Genomic DNA, 18,056 nt, shown 5'->3' on the forward strand with positions numbered 1-18,056 from the left:
GGACCCACATGTCCAGTGGAGGAATTTTTTCAGTTCCTGAGTTCAAAACTCCTATATAAATAACCTTTATGGGAGCTGTGTGATTTTTATTTTCTCGTTCCTTCTTCAGTTGGCTGCGAGAAGGGGAGCAAAAGGTTTTCTTGTATCTGTTATTTTGTAAGAAAAGTCATTTTTAAACCCTTCCAGTTCTTTCTGATTGCTGTTTAAAGTGAGTTCTTTCTAGCAGTCCTCGATGGTACATACCTTTGTTTCTCACATACTTAAATTAAGAGTACTGACACTGCCTGTTAGCACACCGCCTTCATTTGTCAACATTCCCTGCTTGAGAGCAACGCTGCTGATTTGCATTCTTAGTTGGAGCGGGTGGGTTTTTTAATTGCAACTGGAGCCTGTGACTGTGGAGCCTGCTATGTTGTTATAAACCTGCATTATTTCATTTTCTTCTAATTGTTTTCTGTGTTGCCTTGTCAGATAGAACAGTTGGGCCAATCTCATCCTCGCTGTGCTGGCCTCAGTCAAGTGACACTGGTGATGGATTTGGCTCTCCGTGCCCATTTTATCTGCCTGCTGCGCTCCCCATGGAGCAGGAGAGAGGCTCCCTAAAAAGCTGAGTTGGGAAGAGTAACTAGTCACTTGGTTTTGTGGGCTGCAGGGCCAGGACAAGCGTTTTATGGGGAGAGGAGGTGCAGAAGAATTTGTCTTTTTTTTGCCCACGTGCATTCATACGTGCACTGACCCCTACGACGTTGCCTGTGTTTGAGGGTCTGTGCAGGACGAGTGGACAGTGCTGCAGGGCGTACCCAAACGTAGCTGACCCTGAATGAAGAAGAAAAAAATGAATGGCTTAGAGAAAGAAAGACCAGAGAGGTGGCTGGGGGGAATGTTGAACTCACTCTCAGCCTTCTGCAGCCAGGGTGAGCTGCTGGCATTTCAGTTTTGTCAGTGGTGATGGTCAGTGATCCTGATTTGGTGAGACACCGAGTGTGTGCTGGGGCTATGAGCAAGGGCTCATGCAAAATTGCTTCAAGTTAAAGCTTTGCTGAATGACGCCTGAGAGAAGGCGAGGTGTTGGAATCCATTTCAAGGGGAATTTAACGTCAGTTCACATTTTGCACTTTACAGATGGACTAATTATAGTCTAATTTGCTAGCACGTGGAATCTACCAGAGAAGCAGTCTGCAGGGAGGACTTCCAAGGAAAGGCATCAAGCATGCAGCTGACCTTTCCAAATCTGCCCCTAAAGCCGTGCTCTCACACCATCCCCTTATCAGCCAGGCTTAAAGGTACATTCCTCTCCATGAGCGCCTGTGCTTATCTGTATAATGGCTGCTCCGAGTTGGCTGCTGCTTGCTGGTGTTACTGGCTGGATCTTCAAAGGGCTGAAACACCCCCGGTTTCTGTTCTTTTTCGTGGGGGTCTTATTCATCTCTCCTGGCAGCAAAGCCAGGATCTCTCTTAATTTGTTTTGCCGAAGAAGGAGAGAACGTTAGCGAGCATTTTCAGACACATGGAAGGAGACCTGTGTGACATATCTGCGGTGCAAATGTGTTCATATAGGCATGACAGTTTCTGTCACAAGTTAAAATGAGCGGTGAGTGGGTGTCGCTACGTTTATAGTCACTCATGAAATTTTCAATGGAAAATTGTGTAGGCAGCTGCCATTGTAGCTGGGCACATTTTAGATAAATGAAAAACATCAACAAAGTAATTTTGGTATTATACTTGTTTATAAATAAACTCTATTCACTCATTTAAGCTGCAGAGACGCCTCGGGGGGAGGGGGGTGCAGGAGTAAAGGATGTCACTGTGCTATATCAGACAAGCTGGTCCTGTAAACCCGCCATCCTGCACTGGCAGCAGTCGGTCCGGTGCAGGAGATAAAAGGTTAGATGCTGCATCTGGCCCCTTACGGAGCAGCATAGGTGGGATCCACCTTTCCATCCTACTGTCAGTGGGGTTGAAGGAGCACTTTAGAACGTGTGTGTTTGCTCCACAGCTTCCCTGCTGCCACTGAAGGCGCTGGGTGTGTGTGAAGGGGGACGCTGCCTTCTCGAGCATCTTGAGTTGGTGGTCCTGGTGCTCCTGGCACAGCCGCCTCCGAGGCTTTGGGAGCAGGGCTTCAGAGGTGTTTGGCAGACTTCTGTCAGGTTGTAAAGGCTTCAGTGTGGCTTGGTGGTAAAACATCATGCTGCTGGAACGTGCTCCAGCATCACACCTGGATCAGCTCTGCCTGCAGGACCATGCAGCTCGCAGTCAGCCTGAGCTGAAACCCCAGGCCCAAGCAGCCCCAGGTCTTTCCTTCATGGCTGCAGACAGAGGTGCTTCTTGTAGGGTCAGCTGAGGTGCACTTTCTGCTGTGCAGCTGAGAGAGAAAGCCATGCATCAAGTTGTGCACACTCACATGGCTTCGCCCCAGGGCTCAGGCCCTTACTTAGCAGTTAAATCCTTCTCTCCCTTCCTCCATAGAGGCAGAGGATTCTGGAGTGCAGCGCTTCACCCTCAAAGAAATTTCACTGTAATCAGCGTTGTCAGCTCTTGCATTTTTATCACTAGTCTCTAGATACCTGACGCTGTTTCACAAAGCTCCAGTTCCTGGTGTCAGATGATGAGATGGGAAATTCCACTTTTAGCTGAAATAGTAAGTTTCTGGTCTTGTGGGTTGCAGGGAAAAGCTAGAGACCTCAAGCCTGCAGAAAAGCAAGTTAAAAGAAAAAAAAAATCAAATAACCTCCGCTGTTATCATTTTAAGAAATCTTCTATTTGTAAACCAGTATCATGTGTTTCAGGGGCAAGAAGCAGGGCCTGACTCATGATATTTGAGCGCCTGGGTTTGGCACTCTGAGGCAGGGGATTTCTGTGCCGGGGAGCGAGGGCGCTGCCCGTGGGGTGGGCTGGGAGGACAGCAGGACGGCTGATGCACCCAGCCCTCCGATGGCAGCCCTGCTGCGAGGTCGGCTTGTGGCTCTCGGAGCAAACGCTTCCTTGCTTCCAGCCTGCCTGCCTGCCTGCCTGGTGTCTTGTGTTGCGCTCTGTGGTACCACCTCTCTGCAAAGCATGCTGGAAGAGGAGGGATCACCTTTGCTGATAACTTTTTTTGTAAAAAAACATGGAATGAATGAGTAGGCAGCTGTGAACCTACTCAGATCACCCATGATACTGGCAGTCCTGCAAGGCTTATGTGTAGCTGCATCGCTATACATGTGCACAGAAAGGTATGCTGCACATCCAGAGCATGGCATGACTTTTACAGATGCTGAAAATACGGGCATCTTTCCTGTTGCAGAACCAGGTGATGGCACCCACTGATGGCAGAAACCTGCAAACTTCTGAAAGTTAATTCAAATGTCATTAATTCAGCAGTTAGCCTAATTGAAACTTATGCTAATACTAGCATAGTATTCTTGTGGAGCTCACCAGCACCCACCGCACAAAATAACCATGTGTACCTAACCATAGTGTAACTGTAGTAAAACAGGACTACAGGAGGCACGTGCCCTGCTTAGAACATGCAGATCTCTCCGTATCCTCAAAATTTTTCAGGAGCTAAGTAGCAGAAATACATAGTTAACCAGTGGAGTAGCTTTTTAATAATCTCTTTGTATCACCTGCATTCATGAATGTCATTGAGTGAATGGCTGTCCTGGCACTCCATCATCTGTCTGTCCTTTCAGGAGTGTATCTTACACTATTTTTTCCTCCTAAATCTTCCTCTCTCAATGCTGGTACCTACATACTTGCATCCTAAACTTTCATGGGAATGTCAAGCCATTCGGCATCTGACATCCAGTGATGTGCTTGCTGAGGTTTGCTCGTATCACTTGCTTTTTACATTGCATGGAAGCTGTCTGATCTGACTGGGGAGAGGAGGGATGTGCAGAATAGCTGCTCACTCTGCAGAAACCTGTAGCAATTTGCTGTGGCAGATTCCCAGAAGTATAGTAAGAGCTAACACTGCAGTGGACAATCTGTCTTGCAGATGCAGTGTTGATCAGGAATCCTTTAGTTTTGGGAGGAGAATTTCAAATTTTATTAGAGGTTTTCACGTTTCTTATTAATGGATCTCTGCAGTTGGCCCTCCTGGGAAATCTGCCAGAGTGCTGTGAAATTGGTCAGATTGGACAATAAACTCCTATAGCTATTGTTGGCGTGTACTGAGCTGCACATGGCAAGGCTAATGAAATCTGTAGCAGTTACAACTATGAATATGTAGCTGGCAGTGAGCAGGGTGTAGAGCAGGGGGGGGAAAGCTGGCATATAGATCTGAGAGCCAGAATGCAGCTGCGGAGCCCTCTGCAATGTGTCTGTCTCTTAATCTCTCTGAATCTGATCCTGCAAGATGCCAGCCTCCTCGGAGGGGAGGGGAGAGGTGGGACGAAGCGCCCTCCCTTCCCACTGATTTCCCGCGCTGCTGAAATTACCCGCTCATCCTATCATGATGGGATGGGCGGGCAATTTGAGGCAGGAGCATCGGGCTGCGCTGCTGCTGCTTCTGCCTGGTAACATCCCAGACATAAAGAGCCGTGTGTCAGGCTCGATTCAAAGGCTTATTTTTTTGGTGTACTCTTTGAATATTGCATTGATGTCTACTTGCCAGGCAGGGCAACGGTGTCTGACAGAGGGGAGACCCAGTTTTTTTATTGCACGAATAAATGTGGGAAGTTGCTGTTCATACCTGGAGTTGGAAGGCGAAAGTTAAAAAGTCATAATAATCTGTGTCTTATTAGGGTTTGGGATCAAAGGGGCCTTTTGACAATAAATGACTGGTTTGAATTGAATATCCCTGAAGTTGGAGGCTCACGGCTGCCCCCCTTGGGTGGTTGCTCCATGCAGTAAGGCAAATGAGTGGGTGGCCCCAGCCCTTGCTCCTGGTGGCAAATGTCAGCATGAGTTTGTTAACAGCTGCAGAAAGGTCAGGAACCAGGGAGGATGAGTGACTAGATTTTTGAAGGTGTTTTAGAGACCTAAAAATGATGTTAGCTGCATCATGGGACTGCAAAAAGTGACTGATTTCTGAAGGCAGTGAACGTCCCACCATTTGCATAGCCAGGTGCTGCGGTGGTTTGTGAGTTTGGCCCCAACTTCTCTGCACCCCAAGACTCAGTCCCGGGTGGTGGGACACAGCGTACGATTACAGTATGGACGGAGGCTTGTGTTGCTCGTTTTACCTTTCCTGCAGTGAACTCTGGATAAATAAAGGAGGTCAGCCCCTCAAGCTATAACCCAGTATCCTGTCATGAGTTTTAAATGTATTAGATGAAATAAATAGAAGAATAATGTTTTGAGAGGCATAGTGAGGTTTGCAGAGAGACACTGGAGTTTTGCATGAAAAATACACATCCTGAGCTCCAGTGAGCAATCCCTTTGGGACCAGAGCAAGCCCAGATGGTGACTCTTCCAAGTGATTATTTTTCTGCCTTAAGCCTTTCCAGGAATTTGAGTGTGGGCAGGCTGCCAGCGGACACTGGCTGTCCAGACATTTTAGCAATGTTCCATGTGTACTCGCTGCCAGAGATACCAAAGTCCAGCTGCTGTCCCTGATCTCTTTGTCCCCTTTACCTTTCCAGCCATAATTACACAGACGTGCATGCATGCACGCACGCACTTGTGTGACACACACACGTACAAAGTGGGAGCAAAAAATCACCTGGTGTTTGCTGCTCATTTGCATATCTTGCAAATCTTGATTGACAGCTCTGAAGTTAAAGAGAAAGGAAATCTCCAGAGTCAGAAAAATGACTGGGATCCAAAAAAAAAAAGCATACACATAACAAACTGTGCGCCACACGTCAGAAGGCAGACATTCACCTTTCTAGGACAGCCAGCAAAGAACAGTTTAACCAGGTCTTGTACCTCTTGCCTTTGAGACGCTCTGTTTGGGTTGTCTGCCTTTCATTGCTTCCTGAGCAAAAGTAGTCCTGTCTTATCTTTGCTATCGCTGGAACTTGAATTATGGTGAAAAGTTATCATTTTACTTTTAAGACTTGAACTAGAAGTAGGCTGTTTTATGCTTGTTGTGGTTTAACCTCAGACAGCAACTAAGTTCCACACAGCCTCTCGCTCACTCCTCCCCCCCCGCCTGGTGGGATGGGGGAGAGAATTGGAAGAGTAGAAGTGAGAAAAACTCATGGGTTGAGATAAAAACAGTTTAATAATTGAAATAAAATAATAATAGCAATAACAATAATGTAATAATAATAATACACAAAGCAAGTGATGCACAGTGCACTTGCTCACCACCCGCCGACCGATGCCCAGCCAGTCCCCGAGCAGCGGCCCCCCCGACCAGTTTTCCCCAGTTTATGTACTGAGCATGACGTCCCATGGTATGGAATGTCCCTTTGGCCAGTTTGGGTCAGCTGTCCTGGCTGTGCCCCCTCCCAGCTTCTTGTGCACCTCCAGCCTTCTCAGTCGGTAGAGCATGGGAAACTGAAAAGTCCTTGACTAGTGTAAGCACTACCTAGCAACAACTAAAATATCGGTGCGTTATTAACTTTGTTAAGTTCCCACTCTATCCCTGCCGAAACCAGGATAATGCTGCACATTTGCATTTCTGCAAATCCATTCCCATGTCTGTTAAGAGTTCAAAGTCTCACCGTGAAGTACTTGGGCTTGGAAAAGTGGGGCAGTCTTCACCACTTTATGGCTGTCTCATCCCTTGTCTCCGTTAAGCTTGTTCATTCCTCCTGTGCTCTCCAGGAGATTTTGGGCAGCCCTTTTGTTACCAGTGATGATGAAGTCAGCCGTATGAAAGATTTACACACACACACCAAAAAAACCCCAAAAGATTTAGTATTTGATATTTTTGAAGGATGTTAGCTTCAACTTTGGAGGCTACCCAAAACTCAGTGATTCAGTGCTTTTTAGCAGAACAAAACCTTTGCTTCAGCTCCTGCAGAGTGAAACTTCACCAGGTTTCATACAGCTTCGTAGCAGTATTTTCGATGTGGAGAAGCTGAACCCAGACGCCTCGAGCTTTTGGAACAACTAGTTTGAGGGAGACTGGTTTGTCCGTCACAGCAAAAAAGACTGGCCCTATTCGATCCCACGTACAAGCTCCCTGCTCTGTTGCAGGTAGAGGGGCCAGCCCTCTGCTCCCAGCTTTTCCCCATGGCAGTGTATTTAAATTCTGTGTTTGCAGCTCATGTCCGTCTCCATGAGAGATTGAAGGACGGTCCCAGCCCAGCACAAGCTCCCTGTGGCAAGGAGAGTGGGATGAGCGCCCCGCGTCAAGGGCGTCCCCCCACGGTGACCCCAGGCAGCCACCTCGGCCAGGAGCTGCAGACTTACCTACCAAAGCTGACTGCCCAGGGCAGAAGGCTACAGTGAGCTAAAGTTAACCAAGGATGACTGCGCAAATGTGAGCTTGGCGATTTTATTTTTAGTCGAACTTAAAAATAAGAGTCTGTAAGTCATGTGTAATATAATAGTTTTAGCTGTTGCCAAGACACGCTGAGCAACTGTTAGGAGGAGGGGGAAGACCCGTGCTGATAGTAGTGGGGACCCTGTTTCCCGGCTGCTCTCGTTCGGCCGTGGTCGCAGTGCCGAGGTGGCGGTGCTGGCGGGTTGGGGCAGGAAAAAAGTCAGGGTGCCCCTGAGCCGCCGTGCTCAAGGCGTCGCTGGCCCTTGCTCTTTTGAATCTGCTCTGAGTCCTTTCATCCTCCCTCTCACCTCAAAGCCAGGTAATCCACCCTGAAAACAGTGCTTTACCCACCCCCCCCAGCTCTGTGGCTATTGGTGTTTCATTACTGTTTATCAACATTAAGCAACGGAATAATTAACTTAAGACTGATTGTATCAAACCATTAGAAGGTTTGGACTTTTCCTGCGGGCTTACAGCAGCTTGGAGGACCATAAATGTAGAGTTCTCTTAAAGACAGGTTTAATCTTAGTCTAGTATGTCTTCAAAGTACTGCATATGCACATAAACATCAGGCTTATTGTTCATCAGAAGCAAGGCAGCAGGGAAAGAAATCCCCCAAAGGAATATGACTTGCCATAAGTATCATTACTGCTGCTCAGCATTCACTTTAAAGTGGGCTATATCCTATTTCCATCTTCTTTCACATCCACTCTCAATTCTTTCTCTCTCCATTTTTCTTTCATATAATGCACGCTTTTCTTGTTAGGATGCCAGTTGTGCAAGGTGCACGGTTTCTCAGCACCCATTCTTGCATATCTTTCAAAACAGCCAGAAATGCAGATGCCAAGTGGTGGCTGGACAGGGGCTGAGGAAGAGTTTCACTCTCCATAAAGTTTGTTATGCGACAAGGCAAGGCAGGTTTCAGGAGGGTACGGAGAGACTGTCAGCTCCTTTTGCTTTTTTTCAAAGCATGATGTGATTTAGTTACAGTATTGTCCTTAGCAGATAATGAAAGAGTTAGGAAGACTTCGTTGACTTTGTTGCCTTTGGGTGGCTGGTCACCGAATTAAGTGATAGAAGGCAGAGAAAGCAACTGTTTTGCTCTAATAGCAAAATTAGCCCAATATAAAATCGTGAGCTTTTACAGTGGTGGGGGCTCCTGGTTTCAATCAGGAAACCCAAACGTGCTTTTCCAAGTGGTCCTAGCGAGGCATCCCCAGGGGGCTGAGTTTGCTCAGGGTTTGGACCTGTGGCCGTGTCCGCGAGTGCAGTACCTGCAGCCTCCCTGGTCTGGCAGTCCACTAAGAAACATCCAATCTCTGGGGGATCGGATCCCAACAGAGATGGAGATGGTGCGGTGCCTGGCTCTGGCCGACCTGTGTGCAGTGGGGGGCATCTCCCAGCGCAGAGCCCTGCCTGGGTACCTGGGCATGAGGTGTCAGTAGCAGAGGGAGTTCAAAGCACTGGGGAAAAAAAACCCCACACATTAAGCACCTGGTTCAGAGTCATCTCTGTCTCTGGGCTGCTGCTGTATACAGATCACGTGGCCAAGGTTCATTGTCAGACTGGTAGATGAAGGGCATGTGTGCCCCTAAGGAGCCATGGCCGGGGGGGTAGGGGCAGCTGCTGCCTCTGCAGCCCTGCCCAGTGTGATGTGAAGTCACCCTGTGGGTGACTCTGGGGTTCAAGGGTTCAGGAGTGACCTTCCCTCCACACCGCTAATAGCTACTTGTTGCTAACATAAATATTTTGTGCGTACATGTTCATTAGGGCTCCCTGCTACACTCCCATGCTTTTTAGGACACAGCAGGGTGAAGGCAACGTCGTCGTTGCAGGGGAAGGAGAGGCTGGAAGAGTGAAACGGGCACCTTAGAGACATGGAGGGTTTTCCCAGAGGAAGGAGAAAGTGAGCCTTGGGAATTAAGTGACCACTGCTAAATGTGGCAGGTTATGGCCAGAGAGTTTCCAATCTGCCTGAAGTTTTAATTGTTTTCATGATACATTAGCAGACGTGCCCAGGATTTTCACTGCTGTTCACAGCGCAGCTCTCAACTGCTCCTTGACAATGGCGGCAATGCCTGACCAGTTTTGTTTTTTCCAGAGGTTTTTCTTTTACGCTTGTTGTTTCGGGGTGTCTGCTCGTTTGTTCTCATTTCCCAGCGCTGACAGTGTGAATCCCCCCTCCCTTGCCCACCCTCTCGTTGCAGAATCCAGAGGAGCCATCGGAGAATCGTGCTCACGGGGAGATGATTCCTCATGAAGTCACTGGATCCCTTGCAGAAATCAAATGTGACTTTCCATTTATCAGACTGAAATCAGAGCCAGCCAGACAGTGAAGCAAGCACAGTGGAGGGGGGACGGCGAAAGATGAAATCCAACCAAGAGCGGAGCAATGAATGCCTGCCACCTAAGAAGCGAGAAATCCCTGCCACCAGCCTGCCTTCGGAGGTGAAGCCAGTCCTGCCAAACGAAAACCACCGTGCGGATAACCTAGCATGGCTCCCCAGCACACCCGGCAGCCAGGGCGGCCTGGGAGGCCGGCACCGGCCTGGGGGGACGTCGTCGGTGGAGGTGGGCTTGCAGCAGGGTTTGCACAAGTCGCTGCCTGCAGGGCTGGACTATTCCCCACCGAGTGCGCCCAGATCCGTTCCAGCCTCCACCACTCTTCCCACGGTGTACTCGCCTGCCCTCTCCCAGTCAGGGACCCCAGTTTCCCCCGTGCAGTACACGCACCTGCAGCACACCTTCCAGTTCGTCGGGCCCCAGTACAGCGGATCGTACACCGGATTCATCCCCTCACAGCTGATTTCCCCAACGGCCAATTCTGCAACCGGCGCTGTGGCGGCGGCCACGGCTGTTGCGACCACTCCATCCCAGCGCTCCCAGCTGGAGGCTTATTCCACTTTGCTGGCCAGCATGAGCGGCTTAAGCCAGCAGGGGCACAAAGTTGAGCCGCACCTGGTCAGGACTCCTGGACTGATCGCTGCTGGGTCTCCTCCACCCACCCAGCAGAACCAGTACGTCCACATTTCCAGCTCTTCCCAGAGCACTGTCAGAAATGTCTCTCCTCCAACCATCCCGGTCCCCTTGCATCCCCATCAGACAGTGATCCCACACACCCTCACCCTCGGCCCTTCCTCCCAAGTGGTGGTGCAGTACACTGACTCGGGGGGCCACTTTGTCACCAGGGATCCTCCCAAGAAGCCCGAGAGCAGCCGGCTGCAGGCGATGCAGGCCAAGGAGGTACTGAACGGCGAGATAGAGAAGAGCCGGAGGTATGGCATTTCGCCCTCTGCCGACATGGGTCTAGTCAAAGCAGGCAATAAAGCAGCTCCCCATCATTATGAGACCAGGCACGTGGTGGTCCACTCGAGCCCCGCTGAGTACAGTGCACGGGATTCCTCAGGTGTCCGAGCCTCCGTCATGGTGGTCCCCAACAGCAGCACGCCCACAGCAGACATGGAGGTGCAGCAGGCCACCAACCGTGAGACCTCTCCCTCAGCCCTCAATGACAAGGGAAGCTTGCACTTAGGAAAGCCAGCCCACCGGTCCTACGCCTTGTCTCCGCAGCAGGCTCTGGGCCACGAGGGGGTGAAGGCAGTGGCCACGCTGTCCCCTCACACCGTCATTCAGACTACCCACAGCGCCTCTGAGCAACTCCCTGTTGGGCTGCCGGCGCCAGCCTTCTACGCCGGGACCCAGCCGCCGGTGAACGTCCTTCAGAAAGCAGCCTGCCACAGCACCTGGTGATCCCTGGCACCCAGTCCCTGCTGATACCGGTCGGCGGCACGGACGTCGAGCCGTCGGGAGTCACGCCTGCAATTGTCACGTCGTCTCCCCAGTTTGCAGCAGTGCCTCACACGTTTGTCACCACCGCCGTCCCCAAAAGCGAGAACTTCAGCGCGGAGCCCCTCACCACCCAGCCCGCCTACCAGGCCACCATGGTGCAGGCGCAGATCCACCTGCCCGTGGTGCAATCCATAGCTTCCCCCGCCACCGCGCCTCCCACGCTGCCCCCTTACTTCATGAAGGGGTCGATCATTCAGCTGGCCAACGGGGAGCTGAAGAAAGTAGAGGACTTGAAAACAGAAGACTTCATACAGAGCGCAGAAATTAGCAACGACCTGAAAATAGACTCCAGCACTGTGGAGAGGATTGAAGACAGCCATAGCCCAGGCATTGCCGTGATACAGTTTGCAGTTGGGGAGCATCGAGCACAGGTAACGGCAACGCATGGCGGGGTGCGGGGGGTGGACAGGGGCACACGCTTTGCCCCCCAGGTGCAGCTTTCCTCAGCACATCTCAGTTGCTTTGGGTCTACACGGGGTTGGTTCTTCATCGTTCACATCCATCTGTGAGACCAACTCTGGTCCAAAAACCATCCCCCTTACTGTGCTGGGGGAGCCATCAGGGTCACACCGATGATAAATGTAATCTCTTGGATGTAAAACGGGTCTTTCTTATAGCTGGAGAACCCACAGGAAGAATTACATGATCTTCATGGGTTTTGATTAAAAAATAAAACGGTGTAAGCAGTACGAGAGGATATATTCTGCATTTTGGTAGGTGATTTTTACCTTCCACACCAGAAAGCTCAGGTTAGATTCAGCTCAAATCCTACCCTTGAGAGATAGGTAGGGCACAAGGCAGTGAATTTCCACGGCTTGAAAACTTGGAGTTGCCTGGGAATGGCTCCATCACACACGTAAGTTACTGAAATGCACGACAGAGTTTTACTGAGGCTTCGGTTGCAGGTGGTTTAAACACCGCACAGCTCACATAGACTGTGTGTTCAAGGGAAATTCGGAAAGAAAAAACATCTAGGTGGCTGGGCAGGCTTCTGACCTTTGTTTCTCGTTGGTTCACAAGGTAGGAAGAAACCCTGTAACTTTCCAAAGGTATTTTTAGGTTGAGAATGAGTACATATTGATCATAAAGCATTGTCCTGATGCTGTCTGTTTTCTGAGCTGTTTAGAATCTGCTGTGTTGAGGCTGGACCATTTCAGATATACTGGATGGCATTTTTGCTTCCTAGAGGTACTCATTTTAAATAATCTTGTTGCAAATCTTTTTGGTGTGGTTTGAGTGCTGCGAACTGCAGCATCGGCAACCCTGATGCTGCACCCTCAGTGCTGGAGAACTAGAATGAGAGAGAGAGAGAGAGAGAGAGAGAGAGAGAGAAGCTGGACGTGGACACATGTAGTAAAGCACCTCAGGCTGACAGTTTGGAGAAGAAAAACAGTGACCGTACCGAGGAGCAGATTACATGAAAAATTTCTTCTAGTCACAGCAGTCTGTGGCCCGTCCTTCCCCAGTTGCGCATACATGGTAAATCACTACACATGACACATCCCCTCTCTCATGTCAAACGTGCAGATTCCCTGTGTGGTTTTGTTCATGTATGTGCACGCATCTGCACAGGTGATAGAAGTTGGGCCTCTGGTGCTTTCAGGATAAGGATGTGATTTCCCCCCCCCCTGCTCAACTGCACTTTGGTGCATCTCGGGCTTCGTGATTAGAGGAGCCGTCCTTGGATCAGGACCAGTTACTATAATTTGCCCCAGTGCCTTGAATAATGAAATTTCAAAAGTAGCAATCTCCCATCTGCAATTTTCATCTCGCTCTCATTTCTCTCCCTGCAGCCAGGCCACCGGTCTCTGCACCAGCAGAAGAGGTACAAATTAGCAGGTAGCATTTGTGTCACGTCTTGTTCGCAGATCTGTCAACGCAGGCGATGTGTTGTAGTCCCGGGCGCCGGGAAGAGTGCCATTGCAGGGGGTGGAGTGCCATCCTCTGGCAGAAAGCAAGCCGAGCCTGAGGCTGTAAAAATCCAGGGCCAGGCACATGGGTCTCACCCAGCAAAGTGTCACCTTACGGAGAAGCCTATCAGGAGCGGGCTGACATCATCGCAGCTGAAATACTCCCCAGCTGTGTTTCCCACCGGGGATGCTTCCAGAATGGAGGGCAAGGCATGTAGCGATATGATTAGAAACGGGGGTTTAATTTAGGTTTCCTGCGGATTCCAGGACTTGGGTCTCTTCCCAGATCAGCTGTGTCCCTGCATAGCGGGGACGGCTGTGCCGGTTTTCCCTTGCCTGGGTTGAGAGAGAGAGAGAGAGAGAGAGAAATTGTTTCTACTACAGTGAAGTCTCCGGTGACCTCACCCTCAGCCTGACGTGGCTATATGAAAGCATTTAGCCTATTAGCAGGCATGTGGCAGTCATTACTGGTTAGAAAATTGCCTGCATGAAGAGGGCTGTCTTCTCATTGAAAGAGTGATATTTAGTTGCACTGCTTTGAGCAGTGGCACCGTGGTGCTGCTGCGCTTAAATATATCTTGACTCCAGAGTACAGTGGGGATGTATCTGCGTGTGTACTGTAGCTTTGCAAAGTATTTTATTACAATTAAGTTTCAGTTGCATACATACTTCTGGAAGGAGGAAGCTTTTCGAATGGTATTATCAAGGGAGTGTAAGTTGTAAAGAGTAAGTGCCATACAAAAATAGCGTTGTTATCATTAGCTTTGGCTCGCTTACATACTCCTCCCAGGGATCTCTGGGAAGTCATTATAATATTGATGAATTCATATTTTCAGACTCTGTGCAAACATTAGCTAATTTTCTCACCAATTGAGGGACAGAGGTAGGAGATTATTTTTAGCTGAGCATATACAACTCTAATGTAAGTAGGGAGGTACCATGCAGCTGCTATTGTATCGTATCACTGCAAGCCCTTCCCCAGCACAGTGCTTAGGCAGAAAGAGGTCATCCTCCCTCCTTTCCCCATCTTCCAATCATCTCGCAAATCCAACTCTCTTTCAGGTGTGGAAACCTAGAGGAAAATTAACCCACCTAAAGCTACATGCCTTATCAGTGAAATAACTGGCCTTAGCCCTGAAGGGATGCTAGGTTTCCATTTCACAGCATCCCTGCTCTGGATTAGGAAGAAGTCAAGTAAGTATCAACTGTACCGGAACCCAAAGTCCAGCTGTTACTCCTCTGCATTCAAGTTGCCTAAAAGAAAAGACCTACGGATCTGCATCTCTTTGCAATTCCACATATTATTCTTGTAATAACACTTTCATCATTATTACCTGTCCTTTCTTTTGCTGCCAGGAACAAGCGGAAGCTGGTAATTCACCTCCATTGATGTTAAGGTCAAAAAACACAGGAGATGCAAAATAAGTTCTCTGAAATGCTTGCTTTCATCCCTGTGTTTCAGTTCCTAATCATTCCTAAAGTATAGCTTAAAAAGAAATGATGAATATACAGTTCTTAATTTTCCTTCTTTTAAAAAACGGAATCATAGACACTAGAGATGGAGAAGTCCCGTTAGAGCATCTAGTTAGTAGCCCTAACTAGTTTAGTTTAGTGCATATTTTTTTAGACTATCACCTAGTTTAGTTTTCCCCTTATATCTCTGCATGCACACAAACAGGTTACTTTTTCTTTTACTCCACGCTCTCCTTTTCATTATCTTTGGCACCGTACAGACACAGACAGACGTTGACTCAGTTTGCTGCTGCAGATGGAGATCTCTCCCAGCCTTCCCCTCGTATGATCTCTGTGTCCGTGTCCCCTGGTCACAGGGGCAGTAAGACCTTATTCTTCTGAGCGATGGGGCGGCTGTGGTCTGTCTTTGGATGCGTGTTACTGAATTCTGGGAGTGCAGCAGATAAGAGCTCATGTGATAAACTCGGCAGCCAGTGGTCTGGTGGACAGAGGTGGCTTCTCTTGAGAAATGGTGGGATCACGTGGCTGTGGAGAGCAGTAGCCCCCTAACCTTCAAGCCCTGGGTGCATTTGTTATAATAAGGGTGTAATGAAGATGGGCTAGATGCAGCCCTGGGGGGATGCCCACCCAGACCATGTGTCATGCCGGGTAGTCCACGAGGTGCTGCCTACAGCCCCGTAAGTCTCTCAAAGGAAATCCACTCTTGTGAAGGCAGGTGGTGTTTGGGGTGGTGGGAACATTAGGAGTCCCAAAACCTCTGAGTAGGGGAGGTCACGTGGGAGTGCAGCACTGCAGAGACTTCTCTCTGCGAAAGGGAGAGCTTCTATTCCATGAATCCGCCCAGTTGTTCTTCTATTCCATGTTCCGCCCGAGGAATCTCTCGTCACCCGCAGCAAGGCCTTCAGTGGAGAGCTCCACCGCTTAATTGCACATTGTTTCCAGAACCGCTTCCTTCTCTTTGTTTCCAGCCTGCCACTCCTAGTTTCAACACATTTTAATAATATCAGGGAGAAAAACACTTAATTGGAAAATGCATGTTTACATTTATTAAAATGCAGTTCACACGAACCACTTTTATTAGGCACCTTTTGCTTTAGTGCTTGTTGCGTTGGTTGCAGCAGCGAGCCCCAAGACTAAAGTTGCTGTGTTTCTGAATGATAGGAAGGGTATTTTCTGGGCATCTGATCTTCCAGCACCTATCATCCCTGTTCCAGCTCCAGCCAGGGTTTCCTGAGCGGTCTGAATTGCCTGCCTTACTTACCGAGTTTGGCTGAGAAATAAATTTATAAAGGGTTATAGAAAGTTACAGATATTCAGGAGCTGCACTGAAGAGTTTTGGGTGTTTTCACTAGTCAGTCTTAAAAAATAGAAATATAAATGTAGCTTGCAGTAGAGCCTCGGTATGCTTGAAGAGGGACCAACATTTTGGTTTCTTGCTTTATCGTCTTAGTAGTTGGAAAACAAGTTCCAAATTTCTTTCTCTCCTACAATAATCATGGCGAGATATTGAGGGAGGGAGCTTTTACAATTAATTTTTTGTGTTCTAATGCACTGGTCAGAGAAAAATGATGCGGGGGTGTTTTTACTGAACTTTCACACTTAGGTGGTCTTTGACTACTCTTGCTTGTAGAGAATGGTTACCTTAAATCGCGAGTTAGCTGAATCCAGAAGCAGCTAGCTGAAACAGGGCTCGATAGTCCGTGAGGGAACCTATTTCAAATCAATAGTGGTACATGCACACCGTGACCGGATCATAGAAATTCATTTCACCATCTTTATTATTTGGTGTTATTCATGATCACCACCACCTATTCTGGGATTTGTTTCAGTGATTGACAGTTCAGGCAAGTGTTTTGGATGCCACGTTAAAAAAAAAAAAAGTATAACGTGCAGCGGAAGCGTGTTCACATCAAGAGGAACTTGTGTGTCGGTGAGGATGATGCACACAAGCGTGTATGATTCCCACAGATACAAATAGCTTTTGACAAGGATGGGAAAGTAGAAAAAGAAAGAAAAAAAAATACAGCTGGCAGGAAGGAAGAAAGAAAGAGGAGAGGCATAGCAATATGAAAGAGAAAGCTGTGTCCACTAGGTGATCCATGCCTGGAGAGAAGCCTACAGCTCTGTGTAGACAGCAGTTTCCATTTAAGTCCATTTAAGTATCTCCCATAGATACTGGATATTCACCACTTCTCCCAGTCAGACCCCTTACTGAGATGCTTATGTATGGAATAGGATCCCGAACTCTGGGCAGAGATTTCTGCAAATCCTGGCACTGGACTGTTACTATCCAATGACATGGAGGGATGGGACTTTCGTGGTTACCTCGCCCCACTTTCTCCGTAGTTCAGAGCATAAACCAGGCCTAGAGTCAGGTTCCTTTCCACTGTTGCCATGTTGACTGTTGGCAGACAGTTCTCGTCGGAAAAGGTTTAATATGACAGAAATTGATGTAGTGGGGGGTATCTCGTGCCTCTAAACTGCTCCTTTTGAAATCCCTTGTACAGTGGCTTACTATGTTGGGCAGGTGGAGTGGCAGGATAATACATGCAGTGTTATTTGTTGGCCTAGTTGCAGAAGTATGTAGCATATATTTATAGACATTTTTTCCAACAGAATCAACTGTCTCATAAACTGCAGTTGACTGCCAGTGCATGGCATGGGCTTAACCGGTCGGAGGCACAGCCAACATCTGATGGGAATCTTTGGTTTCCTGGTTCTGGAGCCTCTGTCTCTGAGCTGTGGGACATCCCTGATCAAGTCTTCCTGCCCAAAAGGGATGTGGAGCCGGTGGGGTGCGAGGGGAGCTACCTTGGGCCCTGCTTGCAGGGAGGGCGCCTCTGAGGGTAAGCAGTGCTAGCAGGGAAGCGGCAGGGCTGCTGGCTGATACTGTCATTGAGTCCAACCTTTTCTGTGAGACAGGCCATGCAACTTCATCCCAGGGTTCACACTTAATACTATGAACAAAGGTGTTTGAACACTGGAGTGCAATGTGCATCTCAAACCGCTTCTGTTCCTTAATGTTGAAATGTATTTTTAACGATACAAAGCCATGCTCGCTATGACAGCGTTACTCGCTCCCAAGGGTGAGAGGTGGTTTCGCAAGCCTGCTGTGATGTTCCTTTCAAGTGAGTCTGTGTTCGTGGAGAGGGAAGGCTCTCCAGGCAGCTGGTATGCTCCGTGCCTGCTGAATGGCTCAGAAATGAGATGAGCACGTGTATTCAGGTGTTCTCCTGCCCTTTAGTCCCTACCAAATAGGGGTTACACCATCAGAGCAGGATCCTGCCCCGCATGCCTGAGAAGAGCTCCAAGGGACACGGGGACCTTGGGAGCAGAGCAGTGGATATCTGACTTCAGCATAAGCCACCCTCTTAGAGTTGCAGACCTCGTTGGTGTTACACACAGCAAGTTAAAAACAGGTGCCAAATTTTTAAAAAGTATTAGTCAGAATTTCCTGCCCTTGT

General features: G+C 48.7%; 1 protein-coding gene across 1 annotated transcript in view; it reads left to right on the top strand.

The window, feature by feature from the left end:
* Nucleotides 1–18,056, top strand: part of ATXN1 (ataxin 1) — a 168,050-nt gene that overhangs the window by 145,973 nt on the left and 4,021 nt on the right. The window contains 2 exon segments of the mRNA XM_009326489.1: nt 9,568–11,087; nt 11,090–11,580. Of these exon segments, the coding sequence (XP_009324764.1) occupies nt 9,728–11,087; nt 11,090–11,580 (1,851 nt within the window). The 5' untranslated portion in view covers nt 9,568–9,727.

Source organism: Pygoscelis adeliae, unplaced genomic scaffold (assembly GCF_000699105.1).
Source record: "Pygoscelis adeliae isolate BGI_AS28 unplaced genomic scaffold, ASM69910v1 Scaffold186, whole genome shotgun sequence".
Taxonomy (NCBI): domain Eukaryota; kingdom Metazoa; phylum Chordata; class Aves; order Sphenisciformes; family Spheniscidae; genus Pygoscelis; species Pygoscelis adeliae.